The sequence below is a fragment of the Zalophus californianus genome, chromosome 9, assembly GCF_009762305.2.
Source record: "Zalophus californianus isolate mZalCal1 chromosome 9, mZalCal1.pri.v2, whole genome shotgun sequence".
NCBI lineage: Eukaryota > Metazoa > Chordata > Mammalia > Carnivora > Otariidae > Zalophus > Zalophus californianus.
Window position 1 is genome coordinate 24,855,947 of NC_045603.1, and position 25,010 is coordinate 24,880,956.

At 33.9% G+C, this 25,010-nt stretch overlaps 1 protein-coding gene across 3 annotated transcripts in view; it reads left to right on the forward strand.

Moving 5' to 3' along the window:
• Positions 1–24,706, forward strand: part of CDK17 (cyclin dependent kinase 17) — a 114,474-nt gene extending 89,768 nt beyond the window's left edge. For 2 of the 3 annotated variants that reach the window (XM_027591965.2, XM_027591966.2), the window contains exons 6-17: positions 4,060–4,116; positions 5,173–5,287; positions 5,985–6,079; positions 6,315–6,377; positions 7,348–7,471; positions 11,412–11,532; positions 13,236–13,333; positions 14,204–14,309; positions 16,204–16,246; positions 17,243–17,333; positions 18,961–19,038; positions 19,565–22,277. In XM_027591965.2, coding sequence (XP_027447766.1) covers positions 4,060–4,116; positions 5,173–5,287; positions 5,985–6,079; positions 6,315–6,377; positions 7,348–7,471; positions 11,412–11,532; positions 13,236–13,333; positions 14,204–14,309; positions 16,204–16,246; positions 17,243–17,333; positions 18,961–19,038; positions 19,565–19,602 — 1,029 coding nt within the window. In that variant the 3' untranslated portion in view covers positions 19,603–22,277. Of the gene's footprint in view, positions 1–4,059; positions 4,117–5,172; positions 5,288–5,984; positions 6,080–6,314; positions 6,378–7,347; positions 7,472–11,411; positions 11,533–13,235; positions 13,334–14,203; positions 14,310–16,203; positions 16,247–17,242; positions 17,334–18,960; positions 19,039–19,564; positions 22,278–22,534 lie in introns of those variants that run through there. The other variant, XR_003519671.2, reaches the window with a different exon arrangement.
• The last annotated feature ends 304 nt before the right edge of the window (positions 24,707–25,010 follow it).

A 25,010-nucleotide genomic window follows, 5' to 3' on the forward strand; every position in this document is an offset into this window, starting at 1 on the left:
ATATGTAAGTGATGAATCACTAAATTCTCCTAAAACCAATATCACACTATATGTTAACCAGAATTTAAATAAAAACTTGGGAAAAAAAATCTTTACAACCATGATACAGTGATTATGTTGGCAGAGCCAGAGTAATCCAGAAATCTCCCACAATGCTCAATACCACTTGCAGGTTACATTTAATTATAGAAAGGCTATTATAAATTATAATTTATTTTGGATTTTTAAAAAGTTTTCATGTGCTTATGCTATAAGAGTCATCTGAACAGGAATTTGATTGGGGCTGCCAAAAAAAAGCCAGGTATTCTCTTGGAGCAGTGAAATAACAAAAAACTATCTTCATTTGTTTGGAAAGTATAACTAAGTAGATTTTTATATTTTATTAAAATATAAAGTTGGGGCACTTGGGTGGCTCAGTTGGCTAAGCATCTGACTCTTAATTTCATCTCAGGTCATGATCTCAGGGTTATGGGATTGAGCTCCAAGTTCCGCTCTGTGCTCAGCTGGGAGTCTGCTTGAGATTCTCTCCCTCGGCCCCTCCCCCTGCTTGTGCTTGCACTCTGTCTCTCTCTCTAAAATAAATAAGTCTTCACAAACAATGAATCATGGAACACTACATCAAAAACTAATGATGTAATGTATGGTGATTAACATAACAATAAAAAATTATTAAAAAAATAAAGTAAATAAGTCTCTCTTTTTTAAAAGATTTTATTTATTTGACAGAGAGAGAGACAGTGAGAGAGGGAACACAAGCAGGGGGACTGGGAGAGGGAGAAGCAGGCTTCCCGCTGAGCAGGGAGCCCAATGCGGGGCTCAATCCCAGGACCCTGGGATCATGACCTGAGCCAAAGGCAGACGCTTAACGACTGAGCCACCCAGGTGCCCCTAAAATAAATAAATCTTTAAAAAATAAAATATAAAGCTTACTGTTTGATTCCTTTAGCTATTTGTTTTTATAAAACTTTTAAACTATTTTAAAATAATCTAATGATGGAACTCAGTCTAGATTGTGAACTCACAAAAGCAGGAATCATTTCTGTCTTCTTTACTATATCCCTAGTACCTAGCATTGTACTTGGTAAATGCTGGATAAATGAACTTTGTCCTCTGTCCTCTGAATAATTTCTGTAGGAGAGCATGTCAACAAGCTAGTCATTATATCTATTGTTAATCTTGTCATGTTCAGCAGATAAAAATGCAAGCAAAATTTTCTAAAAATTTCATTTAAAGATTAAGTAATATTTACATGTAATTATTAAAGCCTTAAGGCTGGAAATTTTTAAATGAGGTGGTTACACTTTATTCTGGCAGATAATTTCATTAGTATAACTATGCCTTTTGTCTGAATTCTCTGCCTGCCTACATGATGAAATTCAGTAATGCTCTTTATCTTATAGATTATTCAAATTTAAATTAAACTTTATAATTATAGTACAGTATTTACCTTTTTAGAAAGCAGACTTTCACGGCACCTGGGTGGCTCAGTCGTTAAGGATCTGCCTTCGGCTCAGGTCATGATCCCAGGGTCCTGGGGTCGAGCCCTGCATTGGACTCCATGCTCAGTGGGAGGCCTGCTTCTCCCTCTCCCACTCTCCCTGCTTGTGTTCCCTCTCTCGCTGTCTCTCTGTCAAATAAATAAATAAAATCTTTTAAAAAATAAAATAAAAAGTAGACTTTCAGCATATTTTAATGATCTCACTAAATGTCATTCTCTGAAGACTGACTTTATGATATTAATATTTGATCATCCCTTAGTTTATTCCTTATATACTTCATATGATACAGTAATCTCTATAACATTTTTATCTTTACAGTCAATTTGTAGTCCACTTACATACTCTTTAAAGCAAATATCAGCATTCTTGTCATAGCCACTGGACTACTGGACCAAAGTATATTTGATGTCTTAAAGGAGTGCTAGTATTTGTTTACTTAAGATAAAAGAATGAATAAGAAAATTTCCCAGCTCTTAATGAGCTTGCAGTCATATTTTTCTTTGTGGTTCTCATTATTATAGATGATATTTTCATTTTTCTGAGCACATTGATTGTTTTCTTTATGCTAGTTTCCATTTACTATCAATACAGTTTTTTTCCCTTCATTTAAGATATGACACAAGACTTAAAATTCATGGCAGAAGTGTAGTAGTTCCATATTTGTGATTTTAATGAATTCTAGAGATAGGTATAAGAAAATAAACACATTCTACCATAGTTTATGTGACACTGGCAATTAGCGTTTTTTCAAAGTAGTTATTTAAGATCCTATCTAAATAGGCTATAAATAGATTATACATATAGTAAAAGATTATTCAGGATCAGGTTCTCATGTACCAAATAGTGGGCTATTTGCCACATTTTCCCTATTAAAGTTAAAAAACTCCATTTCTCCATTTGTAATTGGAAACTGTTACCTACTGTAGTTTCACCTTATTATTCTCCATAGTTATTGATAATAGAAAGCATCTCTTAGTATCTCTCAGTCACATATAAGACAATGCACATCAGTGGATGGTGTGTGACAGTTCCAAAATCACATTTTTTAGATAAAATTGCTTGAAAATACCACATAGCGAGAAAAACTTTAAAGATTCCCCAAATTTTTGCAGTCATCCATTAATACCACCTCTGAGCGAAGTTTTTACTAGTTTAGCAAAGTTGAATTAAGTACTAAAAGACATACAGTTTTCCTCCTGGCTTTTAAGAGGATATAAATCATTATAACAAAAGGATAAAAAATGTCAACTTTGCTTTACTAAAAACAATAAAATTTAATTAAAAAAAGTCTATTTGAGGGACCTGTGCTATTTTTGGCCTTTCAACTTTGGGCAGTTTACTGTTCAAAATGTTAAGTCAAATTGTCAAGTACCATTTTTATTTTATTCAACACCTCTGGAAAAATTGCATATTTGAACCTTCACAGTTGGACTAAAACATAGTATTTAAGGATCCAGTATTATTTATATAACTTTGAGAGCTGAAATTATGTATAAAAGAACATTGTTTCTTTTCACTGGCTATTCATTTAAGGGCATGAGCACCACACTCAGAAGTGAATCTTCAGATTATTGCCTTTTCCATGATCTACAAAGGAGTACGAGAAAGCAATTTTAAGAAGATTCTTACTCCTCTGTTGTTTATCTTTTTTCTGTTGCTGCTCTCTCAATCCCTAAGTTTTCATCTCTGTATTTTTTTTGTTAAATCTTTTGTGTTGAGGCTTTTTGTTTTTAGTTTTTAAATATTAGGTTTCCATTACATATTTGGGTGTATTCCATCTACTTCATTTATTGACTCCATACAGAAGTGAGGCAAACAAGCTCAAAGTTTAAAAGCAATGGTTTTGAGAACCTACTTTTAAAGACTTTTTGGGAAAGTGTGGGGGTGTCAGATTTAGACTTACTACTTCTGTGTTTCCTGATCCGTAATGGAGTGTGACTTGCACTTGTCTTTTTCATTGCATTTTGGTTAGAAAACCTGAAACAAGTAGTATTTTATTGTTTGCAGGCCGTCCTAGAGAAGTCGAAAATTGGTGAAGGAATAACATATGTAGGAAAATTACTTAATTCTCAGTTTTGCTAGAAAGAAAATCATGTAGTTGTCTTTTATAAAATTCTTTAGTATCTTAAAATCTCAGGGCCTTAAACATTTTTTCTTAGAATGTTAACCAATCTATATAAAAAGATGGTTCAGCAGTTTTAATTGTGAACTTTGATGTTTTAGAACCTTTGAATGTTCCAACATTGGGTAAATTTTAAAACTTGACAGATGTTCAACAATTTAATTGTAATCAGATTTTTCTATTCAAGACACTCTTGAGCAGGAAAGTTTCAGAAATTGGTGAAGGGGGGCACCTGGTTGGCTCAGTCGGTAGAGCATGCGACTCTTGATCTTGGGGTCGTGAGTTCAAGCCCCATGTTGGGCATGGAGCTTACCTTAAAAGAAATAATAAAAATAAAGTGCACTCCTTTAAAAAGAAAAAGAATAATATCTAAAAAAAGAAATTGAGGAAGAGATGGATTGAAATTTTAAGAATACTAAATTTATTGTTTGCTTTCAGTCAGAAATTGGGTTTGGAAAAATGGAAACCTATATCAAATTGGAAAAGCTTGGAGAGGTAAGCAGATACTTATTTCAAAAATATAAAGCACCTTTTTTTTTCTTGTTCATTATCCAAACTCCACAGTTAGGCCACCATTTCTACCAACCTAGAAAAAAAAACGTAAGCACTATTGTCTAAAAGATTATATCTTGTACCAAAAAGGCAACAGAATGTTAGAAGGAAGAAAACCTTCAATTCTTGAAATTATGCCATCAATTTGAGAGGAAATGAGTATTTTTTATAGCTTGTAATCTTTTATTGAAGCAAAAAATATTGTGCTTTCTTGGTAACACAATATAGGCATCTATTAGCCTCCTGGCCGTCATGTGGGAAATTGAATGAGTTCAAACCTGCGAAAAATCAAAATTTTATCTCTAAAGATAAAAACACATCTCATTGAAGGTTAAGGAAATTTTTGGCTAAGAAGACCTTGGTTTTCTTGAACTTGTTACTAGTACTGACTGATTTTGAAGTGGTTTGTCTTCCAGGGTGAGAAAGGGCCAACCAGAAAATAATGGAATTAGCTAACAGGGAAGCTTAAGAGAATTTGTGGGCTATCTTGGCAATGGTAGAAGAACTCTCCTGTAGAACATATTTGTTCTTTAAAGGAGAGTGAAGGTACACAAATTCTGAAAAGTCTGAGAACTGATAAAATTTTTCTAATTTAACATTGTGTCAGTTACATTTTCAGTTTTCAGTTAATATGCTCACTTAGTTGCCTCAAAGTCCGCATACCACTGTAGGTAAAGTACCTTTGACTCTAAAGCTACTGATCCCGTTGTTAATCTGATAAAAAGTACAAAAAGTAAATTAAATATTCTATGTTTTCATACTTTGAGGCATTCCATAGGGTTATAAGAATATGGAGGCTCTGCATATGGTACTACTGAAAGTCCTCTTAGCTATAAGAAAACCAAGACTAAAACTCTACAGTGGTAGAGTTTTCCTTGCAAAAATGGACTTTAACATATGCTTACAAATTAGGAATTTAGTTAGGGCTCTTTTTTGAATAGATGCTATAGACAGACTCTTAGGATATTTTGATGTGTCTTTCGAAAATATATTTCATAGGGTACATATGCGACAGTATATAAAGGAAGAAGTAAATTGACAGAGAATTTGGTGGCATTAAAAGAGATCCGGTTGGAACATGAAGAAGGTGCACCCTGCACAGCAATAAGAGAAGGTAAAATTTGATCTTTGTGAGCAAAATGTATGAAAGAGTCTATATGGAATGTTTTAAAACCAAAGCTGCATAACAAGAGTTCATTTTTTTGTAAGTAGAAAGAGCTCAGATATAGAGGACTGGAGATATACTTAGACATTAGAACTAATATTTAAAGTCAAAATATTTAACAGTATTATTATTGTATAGTTTATAGTGAGATACTATGAAGTCACTAAAAATTGTCATGGATAAATATTTGACATTGGGAAATGTTATATATTATGGGGAAAAGCAAACTATAAATTGATATATGCAGAATGTAAATACCATGATACCATTTTTTTTTAAAAGCTAGATTATCCAGAAAATGGCTTGAAAAGCAACTCATGAGCAATTTGGAGGGAAAAAATGGTATCTTAAACTATATCTAAATTAATCTTGTAAGTCTCAATAAGTTAATATTTGAAAAAAACAGAAGATGATGTTATGGAGAATATTACTATAACATTGGGAATAGTTTTAAGTATTAAAAACAAGCCCAAAGCCATTAAATAAAAGAAAAAATGATTCTGTTAAAATTTATACTACAGATCCCATTGGTGAATTTTTGTTTTACACTTAAGAGAATCTTACACTCAGTTCATGTGTTAAACTTCAGGTTTTTATAGTCTGGCTACCACAGACTAAATAATTGACTTTCTTTTCTTTTTTGCAGTTTCACTATTAAAGGATCTAAAACATGCAAATATAGTAACCTTACATGATATTGTTCATACAGATAAATCTTTGACTCTGGTTTTTGAGTATCTGGTAAGCATTTAACAAAAATTCAGTATTTACTTTTGCTGTAATAAAACAGGAAATTGAGTTCACAGCCCCAGGGCATTGCTGTTTAGTTATTGGTATTGAATTAAATTATGTGTGGTGCATTCAATATCTTTTCTCCAAGAAAAAAAAACACTTTTAAAAATTATATACTGTTAAGTAAATCAGCCATGCCTTCTGAGAAGTATGTATCACATAGTAAAGTACTGTATTTTTTCAGGATAAAGACCTAAAACAGTACATGGATGACTGTGGAAACATCATGAGTATGCACAATGTAAAGGTATGTTTTAGTGTGTCATTTTAAATAGCGCTTATATTTTTCAGACATAAAAAGTAACAGGAATATATAGAAATAGTAATTTTAGAGTTTTCAAAACATATAAATATGTAGTGTGTGGAAACTGCTGCTTAGAATTTTTTCAGGCCTGTTGTTCAGCTTCCTGCCTTGGCTTATTCTTAATGTCCTAATGCTCTATTTTTCACCTACATGTAAGCTGAAGATACATTCTTGAATCCTCTGTACTTGAGGCTCTTTTTCGTCAACTCCAGAGAATTGAAGACCTTCTGTGTTCCACATCCCCTTTTCTACCAAAATGTACAAAAAATTCTACCATTAGCTTTATAGGAATTGCTTTTTTCAGAGAGTCATTCAGAGCTCTACAGTGCTAATTCCCTTTTCTGAATCATAGCAGATTTCGAAGGCTGAGTAGGAGGTGCAGAAAGTAAAGTACCCAGAGGGTGGGTGATAGAAGCTGGTTTAGGTTATTTTTATAGCACGTAATTTGCCAGAGCTATGCAGCACCATTCTCTTTGACACCTCAGAATTTTTATAAAACCACCAGTTCCAATGCCTTATTTTAACAACACTGTCCCAGATCAGGTTTTTTTTGGCGGGTGGGGGTAGGTGTTGGTTAGTTGTTTTGCCAGAATATCATAATCAGATTGTAAGCCTTAGTAGGCCTGTGAGCTTATGAGGATATATTTATTTTAAATCATTTTCTATAACAAATGGACTATTACTATGCAGAGTTTCATTTCACTTTCTTTTCAATATTTATTTTCATAAAAAAAATAAAATAAATTGTAAAATTCAGAGAACCAACTATATCAGGAAAGGCTTTGTACTTAAGGATGCGAGTTTTTTTTTCTTTAACTCTTCTAGGCCAGTTGCTTTTTGTTTACCATAACATGCTTACCAAAGCATTGTCTTATTATTTGTAAGACTAATTTCTATTCATTTGTTTCTGTAGCTGTTTTTGTACCAAATTCTACGTGGTTTGGCATATTGCCACAGAAGAAAGGTATTGCACCGAGACTTGAAACCACAGAACCTACTCATTAATGAAAAAGGAGAATTAAAGCTAGCAGATTTTGGTACGGATGTATAAGATATTTATAAGTAGTTCCAGGTGGTTACATTTATAAGAACAACTGTGTGATTGCTTTTATGTGAGTTTGGAAATTTTCTCTGTAGCCCATGGAATAAGATATTTGATAAAACTTTGGTGGGTGAGTTATGTTCATGAATGCCAAAAGGCACCAGTTCTCAGGTATGGTCTTTAGACCCCTAAGCATCCTCAGACCCTTTCAGGGCATCTCCAAAGGTGTATTTTATCAAAATTATACTAAATGTTACTTGCCTTTTTCACTGTGTTAATATTTGCAGTGATGGTCCAGAAGCACTAAGGGGTAAAGCTACTGGTTGGTGCATTAATATAAGTTAAGGCAGTGGCACCAAATTGTACTTAGTAGTCATCATGTTCTTCACCACTATATACCCTTGGAGGAAAAAAGTGTCAGTTACATATAAAAAGATATTTGATGAAGCAGTAAAACTTAGTAATTTTATTAAATCTCCATCTTTAAGTACATGTCTTTTTAGTATTTTATGTAATGAAATGAGAAGTATACATAAAACCTATTTGCTGTACATGGAAATACTATGGTTTTCTCAAGGAATAGTGTTTATGTGAATGCAAACTGAATTAACCCTTTTTTTCAAGAACATCATTTTCATTAAAAAAAATGACTGACGGACAAACCATGGGTACTCAGACTTAGGTATTTTGGCGCATGTTTTCTTGGGAATAAGTGAGCCTGTCACTTCAAGGAAAACAACTGAAAGTATTTCTTGCCAATAGGAAGGTTTGAGTTTTCAAGCAAAAATTAAATTTTGGAAATTTGGATCTGCCACTTTGAGCTCGATATTTTCCCATACTTAAAAGACTTTACTGGTGAGATCAGTGGTGATATTAACAAATATTTTTTTTTGATATGTTTAGAAATCTAAGCATTTGGAATATCTGTATAACCTAGGGAATCAATATTTTCCAAATGACTAGTACTTACATGATACTACAGAATCATGCATGGGTAAAAGATCCACTTAAAGTACAAGATAGACCAGTGAATTTTAATGTACCAAGAGTATGAGAAGTTTACTAATGTAATTTCAGTTACCACATAATGTTTAAGAAATTAAATCTGATGTAGTGTCAAAGAAGAATATGCACAATTTTCAGAAAAGGCTGTTTAAATGCTCTTCCCCTTTCCAACTTCGTATGTGTGAGATCTGATTCTCTCCCTATACTTCGAAGCAACATATCACAACATATTGAATGCAAAAGCAGTTGTGAGAATCTAAGAGTCTTCTTTTAAAATAGACTACAAAAATTTGAATAAGACCATTTGTACTAATTTTTATTTTCCTTTAGAAAAAATATTTTTCATAAAAATTCATGTTAATATATAATAAGTGGTGATTTTAATGAATAAGTTTTAAATTTTTCTCAGTTTTTCTAATATGGCAAATATCAATCTATATAAATAAAAGCTGTTTGGGTCCTCAGTAATTTTAAATTTTAGTAAAAGGGGTCCTGTGACTAAAGAGTTTAAATGCCACTACTGTGAAAGGTGGTTCTTTAATATTCTTGCCATCATGACTTTGTATTTTATATGCTTATTAACTAATTAATGAATGCTATTTATCTGTCTGTCTTTAGCTAACCCAATTTTAATGAGATTACATGTTCCTTTTGCTTCTAGGAAGTAAATTTTTTTACATTAAAGAAACTTTCTATAGTAGCTTTATTTTTTGTTTCTGTTTTTTTTAATATTCCACATTTTGAGAGTTTCAGTACTCTAATAGAATGTGATTTTAAAAAGCCAGTGCAGTTTTTACAATTAGCACTTCATCATTTTTCATAAGTGATAATAGTAGTTTTACTTTTGGAGTATTGCACTAAATTTGAAAATATGTTTCAAGTATTGCTTTGTTAATAATTAAAAACTCACTAAGTGGTGAGTTTGTTCAGGAAATTCCTATACTTTTACTCATTTAACTTTACTATTTGAAAGTAGGTTAATATTGTTCCTTCCTTAAAAAAAGGAAATGGGTATAGGTCACATGTGTTTAAACTTACGAGTTATTTGCGTATGCTCATGTACATTATACAGTCTCTTGGGCACAGTTTATGTTGTTACTTTCCTCATAATTGTTATTTTCTCTCTTTTGTTTTTTTTTTTTTTTGCTGAGCTGCATTTACTGGTCCTTATTCCTTAATCCTAAAATGAATAGCAGGGATAGAGAAGCCCTGCTTGGCTATTAGAAATGAAAAATTTACTTTTTGGGGGGAAATGCTGTAAGTGCTTTAAATTTTGCTTCTAACAAAGCAAACCAAGCAAATTTATCTTTTCACACGCCAACGAGAAATTCTGATTATTCCATGAGATAGTACAATCAGTTTTGTCTCTGCTTTTAGTTATTTTTTTATTGGTTGTATAGTAAATATACTTAAGGACCGCAAGTAAGGGAGGGTCATATAACTTTGAGTATTTTATTGTAAATTGATCTTGAAAATTCTATCCTTTTTCCTGTGATTGATGAAATTCAGATCTAGGGAAGTACTAATATAGACAAACATTTTCATTAATAATAGAAAATGGCTTCTATAATTATACCATATCACAATTATTTGGTTTGAAAGAGATTATTTCATTTCATACCAATACTGAAATACTAATTGTGAACCAGGAGTCTGTTTGAACAAGCACCCTAGTTCAGAATTCTCTCAGGAGCAGGAGAGTAAGGTACTGAGGAAACTGTAACTTGCAGTTGCTTTGATGCTATGCTTATAGGTTATAGAACAAGCAAACTTGTGGCCCTGTCTTTTGTTCCCACATAACCCACTGTTAATATCAGGAAGAGATACTAGAAAGCTCTCCACATCTTGCTAATTATCAAAGTTGGTAGGAAAATAATTTGTTGAACTTATTTTATCAAGTTGGGTTGGTAGAGTAAGACTTGTAATTAAATAAGCTAGTATCAACGTTGTTCCAGTTAATACCGTTTAGCTTTTTGTTTATACTAAACAAAAATAGTATGAGTGCTGCCTAACTATTTAAGTTTCTGGTTTTTAGTGCTTTTATCCAGTTTAATAAAGTATTGAATTATCCTTTTATTACATTTTTCATATTTAATATTTTAATCAAATATATAAAGTTATACATAACAAATCACAGCCTAAAAATGAACTATTCCGTGTTATTTGAAATAAACTATATGTTAGAATAAATTTACATTTCTTCAGGTATCTTTTAGAGTTGCTTCTTCAAGTGATCAGAATTTGGAGGCTTAGAGATAGTAAAAAAACAACTCTCATGCGGGTGGCTCAAGAGATGAAGTTGTAACTCTTGCCTTTATTTCTGGATAACCAGTGAATTCCATTTTCAATTGGCAAAGGAGTGGCACAGGGTTTTCATCATTTACATTAATAATAGCCAAAGGCAGCATGGTCCATTTTATTTAAAATTATCCTTAAATATAACTTAAAACTTAAAGTACACAATAGCAGTGTAATTTTAGTCTAAGAAAACTAAAATTGGTATAGCAAATGAAAGTTGGAATCAGGTTAAAAAAGGTAACAGAAGCCTATAGCTATAAGAAGTAAAACTGTCTCATTGGCATATTTGGCATTAATTTAAGTTCCACTTGGAAATAATTTTGGCACCATGATTCATTGAAAGCAAGTATCTTAAGTTTAGATTAACCCAGGCACTGTATCAGGTGCATTCACATGCATAAAAATAAACATAGTCTCTGATTGTGGAATTGTTATTATTTAATTACATAAAGATTTGCTTACCCAAGACCACGCACACTCAAAAAAAAATTCATAAAACTGATTTTTTAAACTTCAGGAAACTAGAGAGTAGCTGTCTCAGACATAAAAACTTGTGACTGAAGTCATGGTGAAGATAAGGGTTGGGAAATCCATTATAGCCATTTCTTAATTGTTCTCTTTTCCCTATGAAGGGCTAGCCAGAGCCAAGTCAGTTCCCACGAAGACCTACTCCAATGAAGTCGTCACTCTGTGGTACCGGCCACCTGATGTGCTTCTCGGTTCTTCAGAGTACTCAACACAGATTGACATGTGGTAAATACATACAGATGTTATTGCCATTTATAATTTTGAAAGAATGTAGCTGTTCACACAGGGCGTACTGAGAGATATTTGACTTTTAAGGAGATAATATTTTAAAGAGCGACAATAGGGGTGCCTGGGTGGCTCAGTTGTTAAGCATCTGCCTTCGGCTCAGGTCATGATCCCAGGGTCCTGGGATCGAGCCCCGCATCGGGCTCCCCACTCAGCGGGAAGCCTGCTTCTCCCTCTCCCACTCCCCCTGTTTGTGTTCCCTCTCTCTGTCAAGTAAATAAATAAATCTTTAAAAAAAAAAAAGCGACAATATAAGCAATAATTAAAAGTTTTGACACATGAGTAAGATTACTTAGGTTTACCAGTTCTGCCACTTATAACTATGTAATGACCTTATTCAAATTACTGTGGTTGTATTTATTGACTATATAATGCAATGATAAGTCATACACTTCCTTCTGTTGTCTTGCATTGAACAATTATATATAATTTTGTATAACATTTTTTTAAACTTATTTTTTAAATTGTAAAATATACATAATATAAAACTTACCATTTTAACCCATTTTAGTTGTACAGTTCTTTGGCATTAAGTACATTCACATTGTTGTGCAACCTTAATGCTCCAGAACTTTTTTCATCTTCAATCTCAAAACTGAGATTCCATACCCATTAGACAAGTCCCCATTTCCTCCTCCCACCAGCCACTGGCAGCCACCATTCTACTTTCCATCTCTGTGAATTTGACATTTCTAAGCACCTCATATGGGTAGAATGATCTAGTATTTGTCCTTTTGTGACTGGTTTATTTCACATAGCATAATTTTCTTCAAGTTTCATCCATGTTGTAGAGATATAGTCAGAATTGCTTTCATCTTTAAGACTGAATAATCATTGTATATGTATGCTACATTTTGTTTATCCATTTTTTGATGGACATATGGGTTGTTTCTACCTTTTGGCTGTTATGAGTAATGCTATAGACATAGGTTAGGTGACAAATATGTTTTTGAGACTCTACTTTCAGTTCCTTTGGGTATATACTTAGGAGTAGAATTGCTGGATCATATGGTAATTCTCTTTTAAATTATTTTGAGGGACAACCATACTATTTTCCATAGTGGCTCCATCATTGTAACTTTTTGTATACCATTTTAATATGTAAAATTTTACATACAGTGGTTAGATAGTGAGCCCTTTAACAGAAGGGACTGTTTCTTAAGGGTATTGACACAGATTCTAGAAGGTAGTATTTATTCACTGAATCCCCATACATTTCTTTTCCTTCTCATACACACTCACCACCCTGCACCTGTATGTTCTATCTCTGCTTCCGGCATAAAAGTATCTTGAATTATTTGCTTCTTCCTATCCCTGCTACCCACTAAGACATAATAGGCATTAAATCACTATTAGCTATTGGTATGTTTTTCTTCAAGGGTCATCCAGAGGAAAGCTGGACATTTTAAGGCAGGGCAGAAGAGGGGAGATGGAGGAATGGATCTAGCAACATGGAAGTGGAGACAAATAGGATACATATTAACAAATTAGCTTAGTTGGAGCTGAAAAAAATCTCTGTAGGAGGTTTTCTAGCAGACTAATATAAAATTCTCCATCTCCAGAGGCAATCTTAAGGAAAAGATAATTGTCCTTCATAATATGTAAATGGATTGCTCATCATTTTTTTATGATATATCTTAAAGGGGTGTTGGTTGCATTTTCTTTGAAATGGCTTCTGGAAGACCTCTGTTTCCAGGATCAACTGTGGAAGATGAACTGCACTTGATTTTCCGACTGCTAGGTAACAAATATTTTCCCAGTAATTTGTTTCCTGCAATTGTGACTAGCTAGATAAGACTATATATTTAAAAAACTATATTTAAAAATTTGGTACTGAGACTAAGATAGCTGTTATAAGAATTATAATTAGTTGGGGCACCTGGCTGGCTCTGTCAGTGGAGCATGGTGACTAGTAATCTACGGGTTGTGAGTTCAAGCCCCATGTTGGGTGTAGAGACTACTTAAAAATAAAATCTTAAAAAAAACCTGATTACAAAGAAAAGAGTTATAATTAGCATAATTATAAAGATAGAGCCTTCTATGTAACTTCTCCTTTTCATTTACTAAGTTCTGCCTTTGCATTAAAAATTGTATGCAAGAACAGAGAAGAGAAATATTGTTGAAAATTGACCTTTAGCATATTATTAGGAAATATTTCTAGGTTAGGTATCAATTAGGCACTATGGCATTTTTATGGCATGATTGCATAGTCCCAAAAAAGTCAGTATGTGTTTACTATTTCTGTCATTTTGCTTTCAGTTGAAATAGTAAAATCAGCTACTAAATGTAAATTTTTCTTTAAGACACTTTTAGTTCTCCTTATTTTTATATATTTGTGTATGTATAAATTTTTATATATTTACAAATAAAAATTTTTTTTTTTTTTGGGGCGCCTGGGTGGCTCAGTTGGTTAATCGACTGCCTTCGGCTCAGGTCATGATCCTGGAGTCCCAGGATCGAGTCCCACATCGGGCTCCCTGCTGAGCAGGGAGTCTGCTTCTCCCTCTGAACCTCTTGCCTCTCATGCTCTCTATCTCTCATTCTCTCTCTCTCTCAAATAAATAAATAAAATCTTTAAAAAAAAAAAATTTTTTTTTTTTTTTAAATTCAGGAACACCATCTCAGGAAACTTGGCCAGGTGTTTCTTCAAATGATGAGTTCAAGAACTACAACTTTCCAAAATACAAACCACAGCCTCTCATTAACCATGCACCCAGGTATTTTTTTTCATTTCTTTAAGTTAAAGGGGGAAAACCCACATGATTCTTTCTAGTCTCTTGAAGCATTAGCCGCAGTAAGGATTCAGGGAAAAATATATAATACACATACAGAGTTCTTAAATATTTTAGGATCTGATTTGAATCTGAATGAATTTCTTTCTTCCTTTTGTCAGATTAATTTTATAATTCAGAGACCAAGATACATAAATCATAGAATCGAGCTATAAATAAGATGAATATAGAACATCCATATTAGAATTCTAGAGTTTATGTAGATTGTTCCCTCTGTCAGAAAGAAGACATTGGTTAATGTCATATTCAGTACCATGAGGACCGTGATAAAATTTTTGTTTTGCTTCCTATGGAATTATTCTGTATTTACTTACAAAAACCTAAGCGTTATAAGTAAAATCTTGACTCTCACCCAAGATGATCCATCAGTATTTGGCCAATGTTAATGACATGATTTGTATTTGAAGAATGTAAACTCTTTCTGACCCCTCATATCCTAAATGTTGGTCATTTCATTAATGTTTCTCAGATCTACCCCCAGGTCCATTTAAAACCCCCATTAAAATTTCAGTCAGAACATTTCTACTTATGGAATTATTACATTTTCAGTAAGTAACAAAGAATAACCCCTTTGTTTTTTTTCATGTTTCCTTTAAAAAAATAGAGTATACTCAGATACCAAATAAGGTCAATGTCTTTTAATCAAAAGCCATTAACATTGCTCACGACGTAACACACTTGGCTCTAGTTCATTTATTCTCAAGCTAGAGAGAGTAGAAAAAACAGTTCTGATACCAAAAATATTTTTAAAATATTTATGTGAATTGATGTTCTTATTGTTACTATAGCAACTAATAACATTCTAAGTAGACTTTCTTAGGCAGAATAATACTATATGCAGGGCTTTTTGTGTGTATCTCTTCCTTCTAAATAGCATAAATCCTATTTTTGTCATTTATATGTTGCTTACTATTGTAGTGTCCAGTGCAGAAGGTTGAATCTCTTCTTTAAAGCAGGTTCTCCATGACCTTAGCCCCTAGTTTGTCTGTGCCCAAGGAGCTCTGGATATTTGTCAGAATGGCAAACTACAAAGGAGTAGTCTGGAGAATGTCTAGGCTACAGCATCCACATACCCACTAAGAGCACTTGGGAATATTTCTTTATTCATAATTGTGCTTTTTGCCAGTGAAAGGCATGCAAAATAGAACCTGTGATTTCTGATCAAGAGATTATCCCATTAAAATAGTCCCCAAACCCTCTGCTTACTTACTAAATGGATTTCATCACTATAATTATCATCTTTATTGACTACCTCATTGATTTTGTAGCCCTAATTTTTAATTAAGTTTTATGATGTCATTGTGGCATATGTACATTGAACTTTATAGGTTCTAGTACCCAGTTCTCAGTAGACTACCCTGTAAAAACATGTTGAATGAGTCATCTGTGTTTATTGTGAACCACAGTGATACATTCTGAGTTACTTGTCTTTATTTTCACCTATACAGTAAGAAAATGGTGATTTTGTATCTTGTGTATAGTGGAACAGTATGAAAATGATACATGTAACTTCAGCTTTTGTGATAATAAGGGTTACTTTGAGACAGAATGGTGATTTTAAAAAATTCTTTAATTATCTAATTTGTTCTTCATTATTGAAAATTTGAGTCAAAGCCCAGTTTTTTATAGTTTCTTCTTAAACAAGTGGCAAGATAAGTTTTTAAGGATAAAACAGATTTGAGTCTATTTGAAAGCAACAAGAGTGGCTATTTTAGAGCACTTGAAGTTAGCAGGTTAAAACATTAGGGAAATAGTTTTATTTGAAAAGTTGCTGTCAGCTAAGATGAATAAATTGCCACTTGTTTTTTGTTGTTTTTAGGTTAGACTCTGAGGGAATTGAGTTAATAACAAAGTTTCTTCAGGTAAGTTACATCTTACTTTGTAATCACTAAGCCTCAGTTTCTCTACATCTATAGAATGGGATCAATAATAACATGCTTAAGTATTTGTCATGATAGTTAAATAAGATTATTGTAGTATCTGGCATGCTTAAGGCATATGTGTAAGTAAAAAAATAATAAATGATGGTTTCTCTTAATGTATATGGGTCTCTCATTGTGACTTAGAACTCTGAGGTAGTCACCTTCTGGCATTGATCAACTATGTCAGGGCCATGTTCTCTGCAATTCATAGTCTCTTAAGTTCTTTTTCTTTTCCTTATACTTAACAGCCTTACAGGCTGCTGCACCTACAAATACCATTTATATCTTCTATTCAAAGCAGTAAGAAGAGAGGATAAGGGTGTCAGCCATAATCGCCCACTTGTATCTGGAAAGCAAAGGCTTTTCCAGAAACCCCTGCAAAGCTTCATCCTAAGTCTCATTGGCCAGAACATTAATTGTAAGAGAGGCTGGGAATTGCGAGCAAGATTATCATAGTTAGCCTAAACTTAAAACAGTCATGATTCATGATTAATCTGCTGGATTTGGAAGCATGGACCCCTTAAACAAATCTAGATTATCTCATCAAGGAAAAAAGGGAAATGGGTATCCAGTAGGTAATTTAATAATGTCTGTCATAAAAGTGTTGGATATATTTCCAATGATCCTTTGGTGTTCATGAGGAAAAGGAATGCCAAAGGTCAGATATTTTAATTTTTTTTTAATCACTTCAGAAAATACAGGGAATCTAAATTTTTAGTGAATATCCAGCTTTATGTTGGAAATTTGGAACTGAGATATAGTCATTACTACATAATCTCAATAGTAACTCACATTTGAGTATATCTGGTGTACTCCAAATTGGTTCTTAAAAAGCAGTCATTGTATTACAAATAAAAGTAGCTCTAAATGCTAATCTGCCTCCCCTCATAATGTTTAGAGAAAAAGTTAATGAAGCAGTTCTTTGCTTTTTCACAGTACGAATCTAAGAAAAGGGTTTCAGCAGAAGAGGCCATGAAACATGTATACTTTCGAAGTCTGGGACCAAGAATACATACTTTACCTGAAAGTAAGAGAAATTCTAAAGTCTGCCCCCCCCACCACCACCATTTTCATTTGTCCAGTATTGGAGACTGGGGTGAATTAGGGGTTTAGGGAGAGATTGTTGTTGGTTTTTAAGCATAAAATTTTAGTCTTTTTATAACCAGATCAGAATTCTTTGAAGGGAAGTGTTGATTTGCATATGTTTTCATTTTGTTTTTTTTTTTAAGACTTATTTTAGAGAGAGTGAGTGAGTGAGAACGTTCCCCTGTGAGTAGGGGGAGGGGCAGAGGGAGAGAATCTTCGAGCAGACTTCCTGCTGAACTTGGAGCCCAAGTGGGGCTCGAGTAGGGCTTGACCTCACAACCTATGAGAACTTGACCCGAGCTGAAACCCAAGAGTCGGATGCCCAACTGACTGAGCCACCCAGGCACCCCCTTAATTTGTTTCTTTTAACACTGAACACATTGCCACTGCTCTGTAAGAAATCAATAGTACTTAGGCATGGGTTATTAATCTTATTAGACTTAAATTGGAAAATGCGTTTTGATGATAGACGTTGTCATTAGGCCCATTCTGGATTGCTTTGATTCAGAGTTTCTGAAAATGGATTTCAGGCAAAGAGTAATGAAACACAACCAAAACATAAAACTGTTTTCTTGTGAAAGTAGATTTCCTTTTCAAGATGCAAAGATGATTTTTCTTTGCTATGGTCACTGACTTTACTATCCTCATGACAGTGGTGATTGTATTGTCAGTCACTAAAAGAGCTGATTTCTCATGTCTGAGTTAACTGCTTCATCTTACTCATAACCTTTTAAAAGATTACCCCAACATTTTACTTTAAAACTGAGTAAGGTGAATGGGGAATTAGAATATTTAGGAACTGAGATTCCAAAAGCTTTCATTAATTTCCCATTTCATTTACCACTAAAGAATATTAATTCATTGAGGTTTGCTAATTGGAATCAAGAATCTTTAAGACTTTTCACTTAGAACTTACCTGGATATTTTTTAATGAAAGACTACCTCTCTGGCAGAGATGGAAATGAGAAAGATGAATTACAAGTGTTTTTTTAAGATGATATTTACATTTCATTATTAACACCAAGTTTCATAGTTTGAGGTAGGCAATTATGGTTGTGTACAAACCTATTGTTTTTTTTTTTTTTTTTCTGAAAATCTGCAGTTATTTTGAGGCCCTGATACCTTCTGCCATTATAAGGAGACATAAAGGACAGAGAGAATAAAAGTCAAGAAATATCTTTTGATTAGGTCTCCCAACCCCAGTAAGTCCTAGAAAGAGACAGTGTATATTCTCTATATGTACATATTTGAGGAGAAACATATTAGAAGCATTATTCAAAGCAGAGTTGCAGGGGAAAGTTTTTGAGGGGAGATTATTTTGTTTGGTTTCCTTCTCAAAACATTGGGACAAAGGGGAAAATAGTTCAGTAGGGCTGTAACCTTGTAAATGTAGCATAAATGTTTCATGTTGAATCAATATACATTTTTTTCTCTTTAAATTTTTTTATTGTTATGTTAACATGCTCTGCGAATCAATATACATTTTTAAACATTCTGTCTGTAGTTGGGTTATATTTGTTTTAATAATGTTAGACCTTTACCTGACAGTTTTTGTCTATGCATTTTAGGTGTATCAATATTCAGTTTGAAAGAGATTCAGTTGCAAAAGGACCCGGGTTTTCGAAACTCTTCTTATCCAGAGACAGGTGTGTTTGTCATAAACCATTTCACGTGTCGATCATGAAATTTTGCGTGGAACCACGTTTTTGGTTTATAAATTGATCAGTAAAATTATTGATGTAAAAACCAATGTACAGTGCATTCCACAACTGTATGTTTAGCATTGCACGTACTCACTTTTCTGTATGATGTGGGCAGCTCAGTAATTCTTCAGAGAGAAATCTGACTCAGTCAAGTCAGGGATCCTGAAAGCTGCAGATGGCACAAAGACCTTTTACAAGTGGCCTGGCTTGATCACTGCACACGCCATCCCTGGTACCTGAGGCAGAAGACACACCTTGTGCTTCCCTAGTCTTCAGGTTCATCACTTCGAAGCATAGAAGCTATAGACTGACCCCATCAACAAAAGGGTCTTTAAGACAGTGCTGATCACTCTTATCGTGGAACATTAGTTTTTGCTGGTGGGAACATTAGCTTCCTAGAGTCACCAAATACTGTATGTGGGATAAAACTGAACCTTGAACTGCCTCATAAAATGACTTTATATTTTAGGACATGGGAAGAACAGAAGACAGAGCATGCTCTTTTAAGTCTGATAAAATGGTTTCAAGCCCAGCCCCCAGCCTTTCTTATCAATCAAGGACTCAGATCTGAAGGCAATTATTTCTTTTGGTGGACTTGGAATCTCCGTTTGTCTACACTGTCCTCTTCACAGTGGAGTCTTTTTATTTCAGACCTACAGATTGTTTTTATATTTGTTGTCACAGTGTGACAATTTTTTTGTACAGTTGGTTTTAAGGTCTTCTCTGCCATTAGAGCCAGTAGGTTACAGCTGTTGATGTAACTGTAGCTGCAATTTTTGTGCAGGACTAGAAACACAGTGCATTATTTATTGCGGAATCATTGCTGCTAAATAACTACTGTCTGTTTATTTAACACAACAGTTAAATGCCTGAAGAAGTTGCAGTGGCTTTATTAGATGTGAATGCATCTGTTTCTCCTCACGAATTGTTTTACTGCTGCATTTCTTGTTTGTTTTAAAAATTAAACTGCAGTGTTTCCTGGAATGTAAATTTAGCTTTGCTTATTAACGGTAAAATAAGTGAGCCATCTTGAACACTCTAAGTTCATGCTATATAATTTTTTATTGAACATCCGCAAGTAGAGTAGCTAAGAAATTGATGAGCACATGTTTAGGAAAGCATGTGATGCAGAAGTTGATTCAAGCAAGTGAACACCTGACATTATAGGGATCTCACATTAGATACCAGTAAATTAAAGCACCAAAATTATTTATTTTTACCTTTCCTCATTTTAGAAATATTTACTGCATATTATTGGATATGTGTATACTAATACACTTACCTATTTTACATTGTGCTTTAATTTAGTTAAAACTAAACCATACAAGTCTATTGAAATATGTGAGGTCTTGTTTTTGTCTTAAATACGATTCTTTTATTAGAAGGGATGATACTTCTTTGGGGAGCCATTTATTTCATTTGGGGGGCTGCGTGTGTATATGTATGTTTTAATAACATTCACTTGGAATCAGCTAAAAGCTGTAATATGTCTTTGAAATGAGCCATGATAAATACAAATGAGAGAAACAAGAACTTAGAGGATTGTTTTAAAGCATTGTAGGTATTAATGTGTTTATCAGAGATAGTAAATATTACAGTTTCAATTATGCATCTCTTTGAACATCATAAACACACCTTGGTGTTGGTAAGTGTTTTAAGCATTTGTGTTAACTTTTAGGGACTATTTGTTCATTTAGTGCATCTTACGAACTACAAATATTAATTGGTATATTTTGAAATGGTCATGTAAATTTTTGGCTTATATATCATGAAAATAATCATAACTTAATTTTTTTTTCCTGATATTCACTGTAAAACATTCAGGGGTCCTACCATTTCTGTTCAGGAAATCTTGTAGTTTATTGTTATTTAACAGTATTAAGTGAATTTTTGTATATTTCATTTTAACTTTATTTGTGAATAGTGATTGTGGCATGTTTGGGTGTTATTTTAATATTTCATGATACAGAAATTTTAATTTTTAAAAAAAATTTTCTGGAAGAAACAGATTCATGTGTAATGGTGAATATTGGACCACTACTGCTTTTCACATTTGTAAATTGGTTTTATGTTAAATCCTGTAGCCTAACAAACTGCTGTTATTTCTAACAGACCTGTATTAATATTGTACTTTGAAGGTTATAAATATTATGTGGAAATTCCTCCATTTTGTTTTGAAATTTATAATAAGATCTTCATGTTGTTAAAATGTGGTTTTGTTGAGTCATAGTTCTTTCTGGGGGAAGAAGGCTGTGCAAAATGGTATCATTTTCCTTTATGGGTTTCATTTTTAAGATCATGAAGTCTTACCGTGCCAGTAATGATATTTAGTTTATATTTGTGCTGGCCATTTATTTAGTAATCTCTAATGTAATTTTATAGGAGAGTACTCAGTTATAAAGCTGTCAGATTTTTCATTTCATAGGTTAGATAAATGATGTTTTGCAAATTTCTTATAGTTATCTATAAGTTTGATATTCTTGCATATAAAAGGTGAAGAAATATATCCAGTAGTTATATAAAATTCTTCTTCCTAGGAAGTCCTAGGGATGTTTCTTCATTTTATTAAGGAATTTGATATTTTTTTTGATACTTGAGCACCACCATTCAGATCCTGAAAACTTTGCAATGAAGAGAATTGAAACTCAGAAATTTTGAACCTTGAACACTTAGAATTCATCTTAAACTGACATGGTTTTAAAGGTAAGAGAGGATGCCTTTTTTGTTTTCCTTCCAAGTGATGTTGTTAACACACACTGAATATGTTGCTCTAGGTGTATAGAAGTGGCTCCATTCTATCTGATGCTTTATTGCATTTGAAAGACTACTTGTTAACATGTTTCATAATCTTATCTTTTGGATCCAGGACAATTCATAAAGTTGTTTTTTTGTATGCTTCTGTTTTTACTGTTTTGGTTTTTTTTAATTTGCCATTTTTATCCATTGTAAGTACACAATATAGTGGCATTAATTAGAGTGTTGTACAGCAATTACCACTATCTTTTTCCAAAAATTTCATCTCCAAACGCTATACCCATTAAGAAATCCTCCCTCATTTCCCCCTACCCACAGCTTCTGGTAACCTCTAATGTGTGGGCATAACTCATTTTACTGTGCTGCACTTCATTGTGCTTTGCAGATACTGCATTTTTTAATAAATTGAAGGTTTGTGGAAACCCTGACAGTGCCATTTTTCCAACTGCATTTGTTCACTTTGTGTCTCTGTGTCACATTTTGGTAATTCTCACAGTATTTCAAATTCTATTATTATTATATTTGTTATGGTGATCTGTGATGATCCTGGATATTACCACTATAATTGTTTTGGGGGTGCCACAAATCACACCCATGCAAGACAGTGAACTTAATTGATAAGTGTTGTATGTGTTCTGACTGCTCCACCAACAGGTTGTTCCTCCATCTCTCTCCCTCTCCTCAGGCCTCCCTATTCTCTGAGATGCAGTACTGAAATTAGGCCAATTAATAACCCTACAATGGCCTTTAATTATTAAAGTGAAAGGAAGAGTCACACATTTCTGAGATTAAATTAAAGCTAGAAATAATTTAAGCTTAGTCGGGAAGTCGTGTCAAAAGGCAACATAGGCTGAAAGCTAGGCTTCTTGCTCCAGTCAGCCAAGCTGTCGAATACAAAGGAACAGTTCTTGAAGGAAATTAAAAGAGCTACTCCAATGAACACATAAATGATAGAGTGAAACAACCTTATTGCTGATACGGAGAAAGTTTTATTGATCTGGGTAGAAGATCAAATCAGCTACAACATTTCCTTAAGCCAAAACCTAATCCAGAACAAAGCCCTCTCTCTCTTCAGTTCTCTTAAAGAGGTGAAGAAGCTGCAGAAGAAAAGTTTGAAGCTAACAGAGGTTGGTTCATGATTTTAAAGGAAAGAAGATGTCTGCATAAAATAAAAGTACAAGATGAAGCAGCAAGTTATCCAGAAGATCTAGCTAAGATAATTAATGAAAGTGGCTACATTAAACAGATTTTCAGTGTAGGCAAAATAGCTTTCTCTTGGAAGAAGATACCATCTGGGTCTCTCATAGCTAGAAAGGAGAAGTCAGGGCCTGGCTTCAGAGTTTCAAAAGATGGACTAGGGTGCCTGGATGGCTCAGTTGGTTGAGCATCTGACTCTTGATTTTTGGCTCATGATCTCCGGGTTGTGGGATCAAGCCCTGCGTTGGCCTCCACACTTGGCGGAGAGTCTCCTTCCCTCTCCCTCTCTTTCTCCCCCCCGCCGAAATAAATAAATCTTTAAAAAAGACTCCTTATTAGACACTAATGCAGTTGATGACTGTAAGTTGAAGCCAGTGCTCATTGACCATACTGAAAACCCTAAGGCCCTTAAGAATTATGCTAAATCTACTCTCCCTGTGCTCTGTCAGTGAAACAACAAAGCCTGGATGAGAGCACATCTCTATATAGCATGATTTACTGAATATTTTAAGCCTACTGTTCAGGAAAAAGGTTTTCAAAATACTATTATTGTTCATTGACAATGCACCTGATCACCCAGGAGCTCTGATGGAGATGGACAACCAAGATTAATCTTGTTTTCATGCCTGCTAACACAACATCTGCTCTGGAGCCCATTGATCAAAGAGTAGTTTTGACTTTCAAGTCTTATTCTTTAAGAAATACATTTCATGGGGCACCTGGGTGGCTCAGTCGTTAAGCATCTGCCTTCGGCTCAGGTCATGATCCCAGAGTCCTGGGATCAAGCCCGTATCGGGCTCCCTGCTCAGCAGGGAGTCTGCTTCTCCCTCTCCCTCTCTCAAATAAGTAAAATCTTAAAAAACAAAAATACATCTCAAAAGCTATAGTTGCCATAGTAGTGATTCCTCTGATAGATCTGGGCAAAGTAAATTGAAAACCTTCTGGAAAGGATTCACCATTCTAGGTGCCACTAAGAACATGTATGATTCATGGGAAGAGGCCAAAATATCAACATTAACAGGAATTTGATAGAAGCTAATTCCAAGACTTGAGCAGAAGTAACTGCTGTGGTGGAAATAGTAAGAGAACTAGAATTAGAAGTGGAGCCTGAAGATGTGATGAATTGCTGCAATTTCATGATAAAACTTGTAATGATAAGAAGTTGCTTCTTATGGATGAGCAAAGGGGTTTCTTGAGATGGAATCTACTCCTGGTAAAGATGCTGTGAAGATTGTTGAAGTGACAGCAAAAGATTTAGAATATCACATAAATAAATTTAGTTGATGAAGCAATATCAGGGTTTAAGATGACTCCAATTTGAAAGAAGTTCTGTGGGTAAATTGCTATCAAATAGCATGAAAGGACTCTTCCATCATTTCCGCAGACTTTGTTGTCTTATTTTAAGAAATTTCCACAGCCACTCCAGCCTTCAGCAACTACTACCCTGATCAGTCAGCAGCTATCAACATCAAGGCAAGACCCTCCACCAGCAAAAGGACTGTTGACACACCAAAAGCTCAGACGGGTTAGCATTTTTTTAACAATAAAGAATTTTTTTTTTCCACAAAAGTATGTACTTTTTCTTAGTGTTATTGCACACTTAATAGACTGCAGTATAGCATAAACATAATTTTTACATGCACTAGGAAACCAAAAAATTCATTTGGCTCACTTTATTACGGTATTTGCTTTATTGCAATGGTCCGGAACTGAACATGCAATATCTCCAAGATATGCCTGTAATTTTTCTTTTAAGTTTTCTTTTTATTTATTTACTTAAGTATATCTCTATGCCCAACATGGGGCTTGAAATCACAACCCTGAGATCAAGAGTCGCATGCCCTTCCAACTGAGCCAGCCAGGCACCCCTGGTATGCCTGTACTTCTTGTGTCTGAATTTGCCTATTGTAGGTATTTCATGTAAGTGGAGTTGTACCATAGTGGTGTCTGGCTTATTTCATTCA